General features: G+C 43.0%; 1 protein-coding gene across 1 annotated transcript; it reads right to left on the minus strand.

The window, feature by feature from the left end:
- Window positions 1-4,230: 4,230 nt before the first annotated feature.
- Window positions 4,231-12,960, minus strand: LOC118936352 (gastrula zinc finger protein XlCGF57.1-like). The gene is made up of 3 exons (XM_036948601.1): window positions 12,909-12,960; window positions 10,436-11,257; window positions 4,231-6,484 (listed from the first exon to the last, which is right to left on the minus strand). The coding sequence occupies exons 2-3, from the start codon at window positions 10,455-10,457 to the stop codon at window positions 4,845-4,847; spliced, it is 1,662 nt and encodes a 553-aa protein (XP_036804496.1). The 5' UTR covers window positions 10,458-11,257; window positions 12,909-12,960; the 3' UTR covers window positions 4,231-4,844.
- Window positions 12,961-16,901: the final 3,941 nt, after the last annotated feature.

Here is a 16,901-nt window from a genome sequence, read left to right on the forward strand (position 1 = left end):
TATAGCTTTTAACTCAACCTTCCATAGCAGTCTGTGTTGTAGCTACATGCTATAGCTTTTAACTCAACCTTCCATAGCAGTCTGTGTTGTAGCTACATTATATAGCTTTTAACTCAACCTTCCATAGCAGTCAGTGTTGTAGCTACATCCTAGCTTTAACTCAACCTTCCATAGCAGTCTGTGTTGTAGCTACATGCTATAGCTTTTCATGCAACCTTCCATAGAGGTCTGTGTTGTAGCTACATGCTATAGCTTTTAACTCAACCTTCCATAGCAGTCTTTGTTGTAGCTACATCCTAGCTTTAACTCAACCTTCCATAGCAGTCTGTGTTGTAGCTACATGCTATAGCTTTTCATGCAACCTTCCATAGAGGTCTGTGTTGTAGCTACATGCTATAGCTTTTAACTCAACCTTCCATAGCAGTCTGTGTTGTAGCTACATGCTATAGCTTTTAACTCAACCTTCCATAGCAGTCTGTGTTGTAGCTACATGCTAGCATTAACTCAACCTTCCATAGCAGTCTGTGTTGTAGCTACACGCTAGCATTAACTCAACCTTCCATAGCAGTCTGTGTTGTAGCTACACATTGTGTCTATCTACTCTTCTCCCTCCACAACAGTCTTCCAAAGAAATGTTCCTTTAGTTTGTACCAAAAATGTCCCCTTAAAATCCTCCACTCTGTTCCCTTAGCAGTCAGCACTTCCGGTTCCTGTTGCAGCTCGGTTCTTCCAATATTCACTCTATTGCGGAATTGACTTAACAGTTGTTAGTTGATTATTACATGTTACAATCTGTATGTAGGCACGTATACTCTCATAGTTGAGATCGCTGAAAGGCCAAGGAGTGGACTGTTACCTAAAGAGACTGTTACCCAGATTAGGGGCATCAGGCCATGCAAAGGAGTGGACTGGTAAGACACACACCTGTCTATATAAGGTCCCACAGTTGACAGTTCATGTCAGAGCAAAAACCAAGCCATGAGGTCCAAGGAATTGTCCGTAGAGCTCAGATACAGGATTTTGTTGAGGCACAGATCTGGGGAAGGGTACCAAAACATGTCCGCAGCACTGCAGGTCGGCCCCTGTCATTCTTAAAGGGAATAAGTTTGGAACAAACCAAGACTCTTCCTAGAGGCCGCTCGGCCAAACTGAGAAAATCGGGGGAGAAGGGCCTTGGTCTGCAGAAGGTCACTCTGACAGAGCTCCAGAGTTCCTCTGTGGAGACAGGAGAACCTTCCAGAAGTACAACCATCTCTGCAGCACTCCACCAATCAGAGCGTTTTTGGTAGAGTGGCCAGACAGAAGCCACTCCTCAGTAAAAGGCACATGACAGCCCGCTTGAAGTTTGCCAAAAGGCACTAAAGGATTCTCAGACCATGAAATATAAGATTCTCTGGTCTGATGAAACCAACTCTTTGGCCTGAATGCTAAACTTCACATCTTGAGGAAACCTGGCACCATCCCTACGGTGAAGCACGGTGGTGGCAGCATCATGCTGTTGGGATGTTTTTCAGCGGCAGGGACTGGGATACTAGTCAGGATCTAGGGAAAGATGAATGAAGCAAAGTACAGATAGATCCTTGATGAAAACCTGCTCCAGAGAGCTCAGGACCTCAGACTGGAGGCGAAGGTTCACCTTCCAACAGGACAACGACCTAAACGCAGAGCCAAGACAACGCAGGAGTATATGTACAGTGGGGCAAAAAAGTATTTAGTCAGCCACCAATTGTGCAAGTTCTCCAACTTAAAAAGATGAGAGAGGCCTGTAATTTTCATCATAGGTACACTTCAACTATGACAGACAAAATTAGAGAAAAAAAATCCAGAAAATCACATTGTAGGATTTTTAATGAATTTATTTGCAAATTATGGCAGAAAATAAGTATTTGGTCAATAACAAAAGTTTATCTCAATACTTTATATACCCTTTGTTGGCAATGACAGAAGTCAAACGTTTTCTGTAAGTCTTCACAAGGTTTTCACACACTGTTGCTGGTATTTTGGCCCATTCCTCCATGCAGATCTCCTCTAGAGCAATGATGTTTTGGGGCTGTTACTGGGCAACACGGACTTTCAGCTTCCTCCAAAGATTTTCTATGGGGTTGAGATCTGGAGACTGGCTAGGCCACTCCAGGACCTTGAAATGCTTCTTACGAAGCCACTCCTTCATTGCCCGGGCGGTGTGTTTGGGATCATTGTCATGCTGAAAGACCCAGCCACGTTTCATCTTCAATGCCCTTGCTGATGGAAGGAGGTTTTCACTCAAAATTTCACGATACATGGCTCCATTCATTCTTTCCTTTACACGGATCAGTCGTCCTGGTCCCTTTGCAAAAAAACAGCCCCAAAGCATGATGTTTCCACCCCCATGCGTCACAGTAGGTATGGTGTTCTTTGGATGCAACTCAGCATTCTTTGTCCTCCAAACATGACGAGTTGAGTTTTTACCAAAAAGTTATATTTTGGTTTCATCTGACCATATGATATTCTCCCAATCTACTTCTGGATCATCCAAATGCTCTCAAATGCTCTGTGGTTCTGGGATTTTTGCTCACCGTTCTTGTGATAATTTTGACTCCACGGGGTGAGCTCTTGCGAGGAGCCCCAGATCGAGGGAGATTATCAGTTGTCTTGTATGTCCTCCATTTCCTAATAATTGCTCCCACAGTTGATTTCTTCAAACCAAGCTGCTTACCTATTGCAGATTCAGTCTTCCCAGCCTGGTGCAGGTCTACAATTTTGTTTCTGGTGTCCTTTGACAGCTCTTTGGTCTTGGTCATAGTGGAGTTTGGAGTGTGACTGTTTGAGGCTGTGGACAGGTGTCTTTTATACTGATAACAAGTTCAAACAGATGCCATGAATACAGGTAACGAGTGGAGGACAGAGGAGCCTCTTAAAGAAGAAGTTACAGGTCTGTGAGAGCCAAAAATCTTGCTTGTTTGTACGTGACCAAATACTTGTTTTCCACCATAATTTGCAAATAAATTCATTAAAAATCCTACAATGTTATTTTTTGGATTTTTTCTCTCTCATTTTGTCTGTCATAGTTGAAGTGTACCTATGATGAAAATTACAGGCCTCTCTCATCTTTTTAAGTTGGAGAACTTGCACAATTGGTGGCTGACTAAATACTTTTTTGCCCCACTGTATATCTATATATCCCATATAGACCTTTAGCACTTGGTAGCCTATAGCCGTATATATATACATCTATATATACAGCTATATATCCCATATAGACCTTTAGCACTTGGTGGCCTATAGCCGTATATATATACATCTAGATATACAGCTATATATACCATATAGACCTTTAGCACTTGGTGGCCTATAGCCGTATATATATATCTATATATCCATATAGACCTTTAGCAAAAGAGGCTTTATATGAGGCAGGTGAACTTGCAACCACAGCAATTCAACAGTATTTAATGTGAGATCCTCTCTAAACTGATGAACCTCTAGTCATATTACTTCAACAGTATTTAATGTGAGATCTTCTCTAAGCAGGAATATGGCTCTGAACATACAGCAACACCTCCCCCATTGTATACAGCAACACCTCCCCCATTGTAAACAGCAACATCTCCCCCATTGTAAACAGCAACAACTCCCCCATTGTAAACAGCAACACCTCCCCCATTGTAAACAGCACCTCCTCCCCCATTGTAAACAGCAACACCTCCCCCATTGTAAACAGCAACACCTCCCCCATTGTAAACAGCAACACCTCCCCCATTGTAAACAGCAACACCTCCCCCATTGTATACAGCAACACCTCCCCCATTGTAAACAGCAACACCTCCCCCATTGTAAACAGCAACACCTCCCCCATTGTAAACAGCAACACCTCCCCCATTGTAAACAGAAACACCTCCCCCATTGGCATTCCTGTCTTTTCTGTAGATGTTATGTCCATGTACTGCTACCACTGTATCAAAGGAATTATCTAAGTGAGTTTCAGAGGTGGCCAGTATATGAACGTTATCCGATGTTAACAAGTTATTGATTTCATTAACCTTATTTCTAAGGCTACATATATTAATAATTAATATATATATATATATTCTTAGCACTTTCCTGCTTATCAGAGTGTGTATGTGTGTGTGTGTGTGTGTGTAAGGTTTGACTGATGCTACTGACCCGGAAGTTGACAACAACAAAAAAGTTTATTTTTCATTCATTTAATTCATTAGCTAACAATATTACATTGAGACATATAAAGAGAAGTGCAGATTTCTAATGATTTAAAACAAACATATCCTACACATCTGCATTTAAGGCAACGTCTTATTAATTTGATATTTAATTAATAATAATAATAAATATAATTAATTCAGTCAAACAAACAGATCGGATTAACAAATATATAATGAACAGACTAGGTCTATACTGCTCCTATGTGGTGTAACAATACATCATGTAGATGTATATAATGAACAGACTAGGTCTATACTGCTCCTACCAATACATCATGCAGAGGAACACAGAGTGGACAAAACATTAAGAACGCCTTCCTAATAGAATGGTGTGGGCGTATACCGGTCACACAAAAAATAACACGAGTAGACCGTGGATTGGCCAGCTCATTCTACTCAAGACCGTGGATTGGCCAGTTCATCCTCCTCAGGGAGATGTTCTATGAGGAAATAGTAATTTTTAAAAATAGGTTTTATTATTATTATTATTTTTTCATCTGTAATTTATGCTTTGGCCTCAAATACGAGAATCGGACGAGTCAACAACATTATTTGGATATGAGTTCGGAGAGGATTAACTTTAAAAAGTTAGATTTTCACAGGACAGTTACTTTAAAAGAACGTTATTAACCGGTTACCATACTATTAAAAGAATGCTTCTGTTCCAGAACGCAAGAGATCACTTTCTTTCCCGGTTCTGTTTCTGTTCCTCAATAAAACACATTTTTTGCGGTTTTCTGTTCTGTTTTCTGAACTGGTTCCAACTCCTGGGGTCATTGTTAAGACTGTGTGGGTTCTCTCATGCCTTTTCAGGTTCCCTATCTGGGTAAAACCCTTTCCACACTGGGAACATTGGAAAGGCTTCTCGCCTGTGTGTATTAATTTATGGTCCTTCAGATTCCCTAACCGTGTAAAACCCTTTCCACATTGGGAGCATTGGAAAGGTTTCTCTCCTGTGTGTAATTTTACATGTTTTTTTAGGTTCCCTAACTTGGTAAAATCTTTTCCACACATAGAGCAATGGTAAGATGTCTCCCCTGTGTGTGTTCTTTCATGCTCCTTCAAGCTCCCTAAACTTTTAAAACTATTTCCACACTGGGAACATTGGAACGGCTTTTCTCCTGTGTGTATTCTCTCATGCTTTTTCAAGTTCCCTAACAGGGTAAAAACCTTTCCACATTGGGTGCATTGGAAACGCTTCTCTCCTGTGTGTACTATTTTATGTTCTTTCAGACTCCCTAACTGTGCAAAACTCTTTCCACACAGGGAACATTGGAAAGTTCTCTGTCCTGTGTGGGTTCTCTCATGCCTTTTCAAGTTTCCTAACTGGGTAAAACCACTTCCACACTGGGAACATTGGAAAGGCTTCTCTCCTGTGTGCATTATTTGATGGTCCTTCAGGTTCCCTAAACGTGTAAAACTCTTTCCACACTGGGAACATTGGAAAGGCTTCTCTCCTGTGTGTATTCTTTTATGATCCTTCAGGTTTCCTAACCGTGTAAAACTCTTTCCACATTGGGTGCATTGGAAAGGTTTCTCTCCTGTGTGTAATTTTATATGTTTTTTTAGGTTCTTTAACTTGGTAAATTTCTTTCCACACAGAGAGCAATGGTAAGATGTCTCCCCTGTGTGTATCTTTTCATGAGCTTTCAGGCTCCCTAGCCGTGTAAAACTATTTTCACACTGGGAACATTGGAAAGGCTTCTCTCCTGTGTGTGTTCGCTCATGCTTTTTCAAGTTCCCTAACAGAATAAATCCCTTTCCACACTGGGAACATTGGAAAGGCTTCTCTCCTGTGTGAACTATTTTATGTTCTTTCAGGCTCCATAACCGTGTGAAACTCTTTCCACACTGGGAACATTGGAAAGTTCTCTCTCCTGTGTGCATTCTCTCATGCCTTTTCAGGTTCCCTAACTGAGTAAAACCATTTCCACACTGGGAGCATTGGAAAGGCTTCTCTCCTGTGTGTACTCTTTTATGGTCCTTCAGGTTCCCTAACCGTGTAAAACCCTTCCCACACTGGGAGCATTGGAAAGGCTTCTCTCCTGTGTGTAATTTTGTATGTTTTTTTAGGTTCCCTAAGTTGGTAAAACCTTTTCCACACTGAGAGCAGTGGTAAGGCTTTTCTCCTGTGTGTGTTCTGTCATGCTCTTTCAGCTTCCATAACCACTTAAAACTCTTATTACACTGGGAGCAGGGGTGTCGTCTCGCTGGTTTGGGCGTCTCTGAGTCTGGTTCCTCTGAAGGACTCTTCCTGCTGTCAGAGTGAGAGTCTGGTCTCTCTCCTGCCAAAGACAGAGTATTTGGTTAAACAGAGAGACCTAAATTAAAGCTCCAAATTATAAAACTGTTTACTCCGGACTAGATCGTCTCAACATAAAACTGTTTACTCCGGACTAGATCGTCTCAACATAAAACTGTTTACTCCGGACTAGATCGTCTCAACATAAAACTGTTTACTCCGGACTAGATCTTCTCAACATAAAATTGTTTACTCTGGACTAGATTGTCTCAACATAAAACTGTTTACTCCGGACTAGATCGTCTCAACATCGTCTCAACTGTACATTTTGATTTTGTTGATTGCCGGTAGTTGATTGATTGATTTTGTTGATTGCCGGTAGTTGATTGATTCTGTTGATTGCCGGTAGTTGATTGATTCTGTTGATTGCCGGTAGTTGATTGATTGATTTTGTTGATTGCCGGTAGTTGATTGATTCTGTTGATTGCTGGTAGTTGATTGATTGATTTTGTTGATTGCCGGTAGTTGATTGATTGATTCTGTTGATTGCCGGTAGTTGATTGATTGATTCTGTTGATTGCCGGTAGTTGATTGATTGATTCTGTTGATTGCCGGTAGTTGATTGATTGATTCTGTTGATTGCCGGTAGTTGATTGAATGATTTTGTTGATTGCCGGTAGTTGATTGATTGATTCTGTTGATTGCCGGTAGTTGATTGATTGATTCTGTTGATTGCCGGTAGTTGATTGATTGATTCTGTTGATTGCCGGTAGTTGATTGGTTGATTCTGTTGATTGCCGGTAGTTGATTGGTGTTCCCTGCGTGGAATTCCGGATCTCTGGTTTAGTGTTCCCTGCGTGGAATTCCGGATATCTGGTTTAGTGTTCCCTGCGTGGAATTCCGGATCTCTGGTTTAGTGTTCCCTGCGTGGAATTCCGGATCTCTGGTTTAGTGTTCCCTGCGTGGAATTCCGGATCTCTGGTTTAGTGTTCCCTGCGTGGAATTCCGGATCTCTGGTTTAGTGTTCCCTGCGTGGAATTCCGGATTTCTGGCATTGTTTGGAACTGCGGATTTGCTGTTCAAGAACACTGAGTTAATCTCAGCCTATATGCTGCCCTACAGTCCCTTGACATTTTGGCCCTGATGGAGACATGGATGACCCCAGAGAACACTGCTACTGGTCATCGCGGTGGTGGTACAGGGCTACACATTTCTCCTAAGTGGATATTTTCTCTTTTATCCCTCTCCCTCACCTGTCCATCTCCACATTTGAATTCCATGCTGTCCCTTTTCCACTCAAGCTTAACATTGCCATCTACCAGGTGCCCTTGGAGAGTTCCTCAATGATCTTGAGACCTTGATAAGCTAATTTCCTGTCGATGGCTCACCGCTCTTTGACTTCAACCTCCCGACGTCTGCCTTCAATTAATTTATTTCCAACTCTCTCATTCCCCTACTTGTCTCTTTTGACCACACCCTTTCCCAGTCCCCTCCCACTTTCCCAGTCCCCTCCCACTTTCCCAGTCCCCTCCCACTTTCACAGTCTCCTCCCACTTTCACAGTCACCTCCCACTCACAAGACAGGCAATATGCTGGACCTCATCTTTACTAGAGGCTGTTCTCTTACTAATCTCACTGCATCCCCCCTCCAGGTCTCTAATCACTACTTTGTTTCCTTTTCGGTCTCTCTTTCCTCCAACCCCTAACCACTCAGCCCGTACCCAGATGGTCATGCACCACCGCAAACTCTCTCTCTCTCTCTCTCTCAACCACTTTGACAACATCCACTACTCATCCGCTCAGCCTGTTGAGTCCACTGGTCTCATCCACTCAGCCTATTGAGTCCACTGGTCTCATCCACTCAGCCTGTTGAGTCCACTGGTCTCATCCACTCAGCCTGTTGAGTCCACTGGTCTCATCCACTCAGCCTATTGAGTCCACTGATCTCATCCACTCAGCCTATTGAGTTTACTGGTCTCATCCACTCAGCCTATTGAGTCCACTGGTCTCATCCACTCAGCCTATTGAGTCCACTGGTCTCATCCACTCAGCCTATTGAGTCCACTGGTCTCATCCACTCAGCCTATTGAGTCCACTGGTCTCATCCACTCAGCCTATTGAGTCCAGTGGTCTCATCCACTAAGCCTATTGAGTCCACTGGTCTCATCCACTCAGCCTATTGAGTCCACTGGTCTCATCCACTCAGCCTATTGAGTCCACTGGTCTCATCCACTCAGCTTGTTGAGTCCACTGGTCTCACTCACACAGAACTACCCTACGCCTTGACCTCTTTCTCCCCTCTCTCTACAGATTAAATCCTGCGACTACTGAGATCTGGCTGCCCAAAAACCTGCCCGCTTGACCCCATCCCCTCCTCCCTTCTACAGACCATCTCTGGAGACCTTCTCCCATTCCTCACTTCCCTCCTCAACTCATCCCTGAACACTGGCCGCGTCCCCTCCGACTTCAAAATGGCCCCCTCCTCAAGAAACCAAAAACTTGAGTCATCTGACGTTAAAAAACTACAGACAGCTATCCCTTCTTTCTTTTCTTTCCAAAGCACTTGAGCGTTCTGTCATTGATCAACTTTTTCTTTATCCTCTCTCCGAGAACGATCTTCTTGACTCTAACCAGTCAGACAGCAAGGCGGGTCAATCAACTGAGACTGCTCATCTCTGTGTCCTGGAGACTACCAAAGCAGTTGACTCTCTCTCTGTTCTCATCCTCCTAGATCTATCTGCTGCTTTCAACGCTATGAATCATCAGATCCTCCTCTCCGTCCTCTTAGGGCTGGGCGTCTCAGGCTCTATCAGATCCTCCTCTCCATCCTCTCAGGACTGAGTGTCTCAGTCTCTATCAGATCCTCCTTTCCATCCTCTCAGGACTGGGTGTCTCAGGCTCTATCAGATCCTCCTCTCCACCCTCTCAGGGCTGGGCGTTTCAGGCTCTGCCTCCTCTCCACCCTCTCAGGGCTGGGCGTCTCAGGCTCTATCAGATCCTCCTCTCCATCCTCTCAGGACTGGGTGTCTCAGGCTCTATCAGATCCTCCTCCCCATCCTCTCAGGACTGGGTGTCTCAGGCTCTATCAGATCCTCCTCTCCATTCTCTCAGGACTGGGCGTCTCAGGCTCTGAAACACTCTTGAATCCTACCTGACAGGCCACTCATACCAGGTGACGTTCAGAGGATCTGTGTCTGCACTACGTACTCTCGCTACTGGTGTCCCCCAGGGCTTGCTTCTAGGCCCTTTCTTCTTCTGTCTATACACCAAGTCACTCAGCTCTGTCATAGCCTCACATGTTCTCTCCTATCACTGCTATGAGGATGAAACTCAACTACTTTTCTCCTCCCCCCCTTCTGACACCCAGATAAAGACATGTATCTCTGCGTGCCGGAAACTTGGATGTCGGCCACCTCAAACTCAACCTTGAGAAGTCAGAGCTGCTCTTCCTCCAGGGAAAGGCCTGCCCGCTCATAGACTTCTCCATCACGGTTGACACGGTGTCTTCCTCCCAGAGTGCAAAGAACGTTGGCGTGACCCTTTGACAACACCCCGACGTTCTCTGCAAACGTCAAATCAGTGACTCGCTCCTGCAGGGTCGTGGTCTACAACAACTGTAGATTACGACCTTACCTCACACAGGAAGTAGCGCAGGTAATAATACTTGCCTACAGAGCAGCAAGAGGAACTGCCCCTCCTTACTTTCAGGCTATGCTCAAACCCTACACCCCAACCGGAGCACTCTGCTCTGCAACCTCAGGTCTCTTGGCCCTCCCACCCTAACGGGAGTGTGGATTCCGCTCAGCCCAGTCCAAGCTCTTCTCTGTCATGGCACCCCAATGATGAGACACGCTTCCCCCTGAAGCTAGGACAACAGAGACCTTGCCCATCTTCACAAAACATCAGAAACATCTTAAACAGCATCTTAAATAATCCTCCTCCTCACCTCTACCCCCCCCCCCCCCCAAAAAATTTTTTTTAATTGAAACTCAACTCCTTAACCAGCACTTGCACATGATGATCCCTGGGAAATGGCTGTTAGTTCTTCATGATGATCCCTGGGTAATGGCTGTTAGTTCTTCATGATGATCCCTGGGTAATGGCTGTTAGTTCTTCATGATGATCCCTGGGTAATGGCTGTTAGTTCTTCATGATAATCCCTGGGTAATGGCTGTTAGTTCTTCATGATGATCCCTGGGTAATGGCTGTTAGTTCTTCATGATGATCCCTGGGAAATGGCTGTTAGTTCTTCATGATGATCCCTGGGTAATGGCTGTTAGTTCTTCATGATGATCCCTGGGTAATGGCTGTTAGTTCTTCATGATAATCCCTGGGTAATGGCTGTTAGTTCTTCATGATGATCCCTGGGTAATGGCTGTTAGTTCTTCATGATGATCCCTGGGTAATAGCTGTTAGTTCTTCATGATGATCCCTGGGTAATGGCTGTTAGTTCTTCATGATGATCCCTGGGTAATGGCTGTTAGTTCTTCATGATAATCCCTGGGTAATGGCTGTTAGTTCTTCATGATGATCCCTGGGTAATGGCTGTTAGTTCTTCATGATGATCCCTGGGTAATGGCTGTTAGTTCTTCATGATAATCCCTGGGTAATGGCTGTTAGTTCTTCATGATGATCCCTGGGTAATGGCTGTTAGTTCTTCATGATGATCCCTGGGTAATGGCTGTTAGTTCTTCATGATGATCCCTGGGTAATGGCTGTTAGTTCTTCATGATAATCCCTGGGTAATAGCTGTTAGTTCTTCATGATGATCCCTGGGTAATGCTGTTAGTTCTTCATGATGATCCCTGGGTAATGGCTGTGAAGAGTTCCATTTGAATTATCCCTAATCTCCACTGTCCCACAGCCCTGCCAGGCAATTCATCAACTGATCTCCACTTCTACCATCAATATCAATTGCAACCTGTTTTATATCAATATCAATTACAACCTGTTCTCCTGCCTTGTTTTATTTTAGAACATTCCAGATCAAAATTATCCTTCCTTGTCTTGATTCTGTCCTCTTCATCATTTGAAATCAGAGTTGGCTGTAATACATGATATCATAAGATATTTCTGTCACGCCCTGACCTTAGTTATCTTTGTTTCCTTTATTATGTTGGTTAGGTCAGGGTGTGACGAGGGTGGTTGGTTTAGTTTTTGTAGTGTCTAGGGGGTTTTGTATTGTCTAGGGGGTTTTGTATTGTCTAGGGGGTTTTGTATTGTCTAGGGGGTTTTGTATTGTCTAGGGGGTTTTGTATTGTCTAGGGGGTTTTGTATTGTCTAGGGGGTTTTGTATTGTCTAGGGGGTTTTGTATTGTCTAGGGGGTTTTTGTATTGTCTAGGGGGTTTTGTATTGTCTAGGGGGTTTTGCATTGTCTAGGGGGTTTTGTATTGTCTAGGGGGTTTTGCATTGTCTAGGGGGTTTTGTATTGTCTAGGGGGTTTTGTATTGTCTAGGGGGTTTTGTATTGTCTAGGGGGTTTTGTATTGTCTAGGGGGTTTTGTATTGTCTAGGGGGTTTTGCATTGTCTAGGGGGTTTTGTATTGTCTAGGGGGTTTTGCTAGTCTAGGTGTTTATATGTCTATGGTTGCCTAGATTGGTTCTCAATCAGATGCAGCTGTTTATCGTTGTCTCTGATTGGGAACGATATTTAGGTAGCCATATTCCTTGGTTATTTTTTGGGGGTTGTTATTGTCTATGTTGCCTGTCAGCACTTGTGTTATATAGCTTCACGTTCGTTTTGTTTCTTTGTTAGTTCGTTTAGTGTTTTTCCTTCATTAAAAGAAGAATGTATACTTATCACGCTGTGCCTTGGTCTCATCCATATGACGAACGTGACAATTTCAGTCAGATCAATCTGTCTAACTTACAACAACAACAACAAACGAAGGGGCTAATAATAACACCATTGATATTTAATCATATTTAAAAATATATATATAATTACTTTGCTGTGATGTCGAGTATGGAGACTGAGCAAAGCACTACGGATTCATATTATTTATTTATTATCATTATATTTCATATTCATATTCAGCAAAGTTTTAAAATGTTGTGAAAAAATCTAATGAAGCATTTGAACCATTAACGTTAGCTTTTTCCAATTCCTACATATCCAAGTGTAGAATTAAAATCACACACTAGTTCAACAACTGCAGAGTTTGTGTCCCTGTTTTATAAGATAGTACTCACTGTATTTACTGGTGTTAATCAGATCAATGCCCCTGTTTTATAAGATAGCACTCACTGTATTTACTGGTGTTAATCAGATCAATGCCCCTGTTTTATAAGATAGTGCTCACTGTATTTACTGGTGTTAATCAGATCAATGTCCCTGTTTTATAAGATAGTACTCACTGGTGTTAATCAGATCAATGTCCCTGTTTTATAAGATAGCACTCACTGTACTTACTGGTGTTAATCAGATCAATGTCCCTGTTTTATAAGATAGTACTCACTGTACTTACTGGTGTTAATCAGTTCTCCAGTCTTCTCTTCTTCATCCTCCTCCAATGTGACAGTAATCTCCTCCTCCTCTTCCTCCTTCACTCCAAAAACGTCTTCCTCTTCTTTCACTGTAACAGTCATGTCTCCTTCCTCCTTCATTCCAAAAACTGCATCCTCCTCTTTCTCTTCCTCCTCTTCTTCTTTCAAGGTAGCCAACATCCTCCTCCTCTTTCACTCTGAAAGCGTCTTCCTCTTCTTTCACTGTAACCTCTTCCTCTTTTATTGTAACATCCTCACCCTCTACTTGTTTTTAATTACTGTGACAGCCTTCTCTTCTTTCTTGAGTGTCTTTCTCCGTCCAGCAGACCCCCTCTTCTTTAACAGGAGGAGAGTTAACTTAGTGACCTCCTGTCATGGGGTGTTAGCTTGCTACCTAACTAGCATCAGCGACTAGCTTAGTCTTATTGCTAACTTAACCAGCTAGCTAGATGTCTAACAACGTCAATATGAAATTAAACGGGGTAACAGCTACACGACATAAAGGTGTTTAAAACACATATATACGCCAGAAAGCCGTTCGCACTACCTTCTGAAAGCTTCTAAAGAGCTCCAATATTTCGGCTCTGTTGGCTAGTAAGCTACCGAGGTGGCTGAACTGTTCATGTTGATGACGCGACCCGTCCACTAGATTTATACGTCACACTCTGGCAGCGTCGCCTGAACCTAAAAGACGCACATCGCCATCTGCTGACTGGAGTGGTCAACGCAGTTGAGATAAGTTTTTTTTAAATTTAATTTCCATACAAAACGTGGTTCATTTAATTGAATTCATTAATATATTATTGTATTGAGACGTACAAAGGAAAGCATGTGTTGATTGATTGGTGATCATTTAAAAATTAGTGGTGAATGATGATGGAGGAAAACAAACCTAACTGCATTCCCAGTCCCTGGTATATCACCAGACTGCATACAAACCTAACTGCACCCCCAGGCCCTGGTATATCACCAGACTGCATACAAACCTAACTGCATCCCCAGGCCCTGGTATATCACCAGACTGCATACAAACCTAACTGCATCCCCAGGCCCTGGTATATCACCAGACTGCATACAAACCTAACTGCATCCCCAGTCCCTGGTATATCAACACACTGCATACAAACCTAACTGCATCCCCAGGCCCTGGTATATCAACACACTGCATACAAAGTGGCACTGAACACTGCACACAAGTTATACTTTACCAATCTCATTGGAAATGGTGAGTGGAACCCCAAAATACAATTTTCTGTCATAAATAAATTAGGTCCAGATAACTCACCCTTTACCCCCGTGCTTAACTTGGACAGGAGCTCACCAGAGCTGAGTACCCGGCACCTCAAATGTTCTACTATTTTCATAATCGTTGTTATTAATATATATGTTATATGTTATTAACATGTTATTACTATATATATTTACATATATTAATAACAACGATTATGCAAATATTGGAAGGATGACTTTATCTCCACGGAACATGTTGGTATCCGGTTACTCGGCAACCGGTCTGTCTATTAGTTGCTGGCTCAACGTCTAAATTCTTAAAAAATAAACACTGTATTTCCAACCACAAAACGTTATCGTCTTGATTATAAATGTATTGTGTTATTTGTTGTTTTTGACCCGGAAATGGATACTATCCACGTTGCACTGGGCGACAAACTGGACAGGAAGAACAACTAGGCTATATTCGGATTCAGGTTGATCACCGTAGATTTGAGTCTGATTAATTCCGTATAAATGGGGAACGAGTTCTGGTTACAAACACTAATAAAACGTAGCTAATTAATTGGCATGTCCAAGAACAAGCGACAAAAAAAACAGTATGGTCTGTTCCAAAGCCGGGGAGATGGCAGCACTTCTAGAAACCCCACTATCTTATCTGATTTCTCAAATTCCCCTTTCACTTCCGGGTTTTGTCGCCGGCTGTCCTTACTCAGCACCGAAGCACAACCTCCCTAAAGTCGATGTCCGCACCCGGAAATCTAATTAGCTTAATAAATCAGTAAATTTAAGATACATATTTGTTTTGTTTTTTTTGCATTTGATATGTCCCACTTCCGCATCTGCGGTGAAAGGCGGCAGAGGTATAGCAGTGTTAGTCAGACTATGAGACAAACAATTGTCAGGAGACTCTTCTGAAGTCGGTACAGCCGATCTGCCCGCTTCTGTCTGAATGCATAGCTCCTGGTTGTTCCTTATTTTCCGTAGAATGCATAGCCCCTCGTCGTTCCTTATTTTCCGTAGAATGCATAGCCCCTCGTTGATGATCCCTTACTGATGTAAAGGGGAGAATGAGTATTATCAGGAGACAGGGAAAACCCGTTTGGATGATTTCTGATGATGTCATCAAAATAAATCAATATCAGCAGGTCTTTTGTTCAGCGGGTTTTTACTTGATTAAGTACAATTCAATTGGACATTAATGTTAGGATTTTTTTAATGTATATTCCTAAAATTTAAGTATAAAATTATGATATCGTTGCTTTCCTTTTGACAAGACATTTTGATAAATACCCCAATGTCAAAACATACTTTAACGTGTCCACAGGGCGGGGTTAAGAAATCACAGGCAGCGACATGCTGCCCAAACTACAGCCTTCCGGACTGTAAGGCATACTGGTAACTACCAAAATAAAGGAATCACTTGAGTAAACGAGGGATACAAAGTATTCGTTATGATGTGATGTGCCTTTTACTGAGGAGTGGCTTTTGACTGACGACTCTACCATAAAGGCCTGATTTATAGGGAGTGCTGCAGGGATGGTTGTCCTTCTGGAAGGTTCTCCCATCTCCACAGAGGAACTAGAGCTCTGTCAGAGTGACCATCGTGTTCTTGGTCACCTCCCTGACCAAGGCCCCTCTCCAACAATTGCTCAGTTTGGCCGGGCGGCGAGGTCAAGGAAGAGTCTTGGTGGTTCCATTCAAGAATGATGGAGGCCACTGTGTTCTTGGGGACCTTCAATGCTGCAGAAATGTTTTTGTACCCTTCCCCAGATCTGTGCCCTGACATAATCCTGTCTCAGAGCTCTACAGACCTCTACATTTGACCTTGTGGCTTGGTTACCTGTGGGACGTTATACAGACAGGTGTGTGCCTTTCCAAATCATGTCCAATCAATTGAATTTACCACAGGTGGACTCCAATCAAGTTGTAGAAACATCTCAACGATGATCAGTGGATACAGGATGCACCTGAGCTCAATTTAGTCTCATAGCAAAGGGTCTGAATACTTATGTAAATAAGGTATTTCTGTTTTTAATAAATGTGCTAACATTTCTAAAAACCTGTTATCGCTTTGTCATTATGGGGTATTGTGATGATGTCATTATGGGTTATTGTGATGTCATTATGGATTAATGTGATGTCATTATGGGGTATTGTGATGTCATTATGGGGTATTGTGATGTCATTATGGGGTATTGTGATGTCATTATGGGGTACTGTGTGTAGGTTGATGATGGACAAAAACAATTGAATCGATTTTAGAAAACGGCTGTAACATAACAAAATGTAGGAAAACTCAAAGGGTCTGAATACTTTCCAAATGCCCTGCAACCACCTCTCCCATAATGCACTGTACACAGCAACCACCTCCCCCATAATGCACTGTACACAGCAACCACCTCTCCTATAATGCACTGTACACAGCAACCACCTCCCCCATAATGCACTGTATACAGCAACCACCTCTCCAATAATGCACTGTACACAGCAACCACCTCCCCCATAATGCACTGTACACAGCAACCACCTCCCCCATAATGCACTGTATACAGCAACCACCTCTCCTATAATGCACTGTACACAGCAACCACCTCCCCCATAATGCACTGTACACAGCAACCACCTCTCCTATAATGCACTGTACACAGCAACCACCTCTCCTATAATGCACTGTACACAGCAACCACCTCTCCTATAATGCACTGTACACAGCAACCACCTCCCCCATAATGCACTGTACA

This window comes from Oncorhynchus mykiss, chromosome 17 (genome assembly GCF_013265735.2).
Source record: "Oncorhynchus mykiss isolate Arlee chromosome 17, USDA_OmykA_1.1, whole genome shotgun sequence".
NCBI lineage: Eukaryota > Metazoa > Chordata > Actinopteri > Salmoniformes > Salmonidae > Oncorhynchus > Oncorhynchus mykiss.

What these genes read in the sequence shown, in the direction of transcription:
- LOC118936352 (XM_036948601.1), bottom strand. Translation starts at nt 10,457, where the DNA reads ATGTGCAAGTGCTGGTTAAGGA. An exon ending in GTGCAAGTGCTGGTTAAGGA is followed by an intron (nt 6,485 to 10,435) that starts GTTGAGTTTCAA and finishes TGTCTTTGGCAG; the next exon opens with GAGAGAGACCAGACTCTCAC.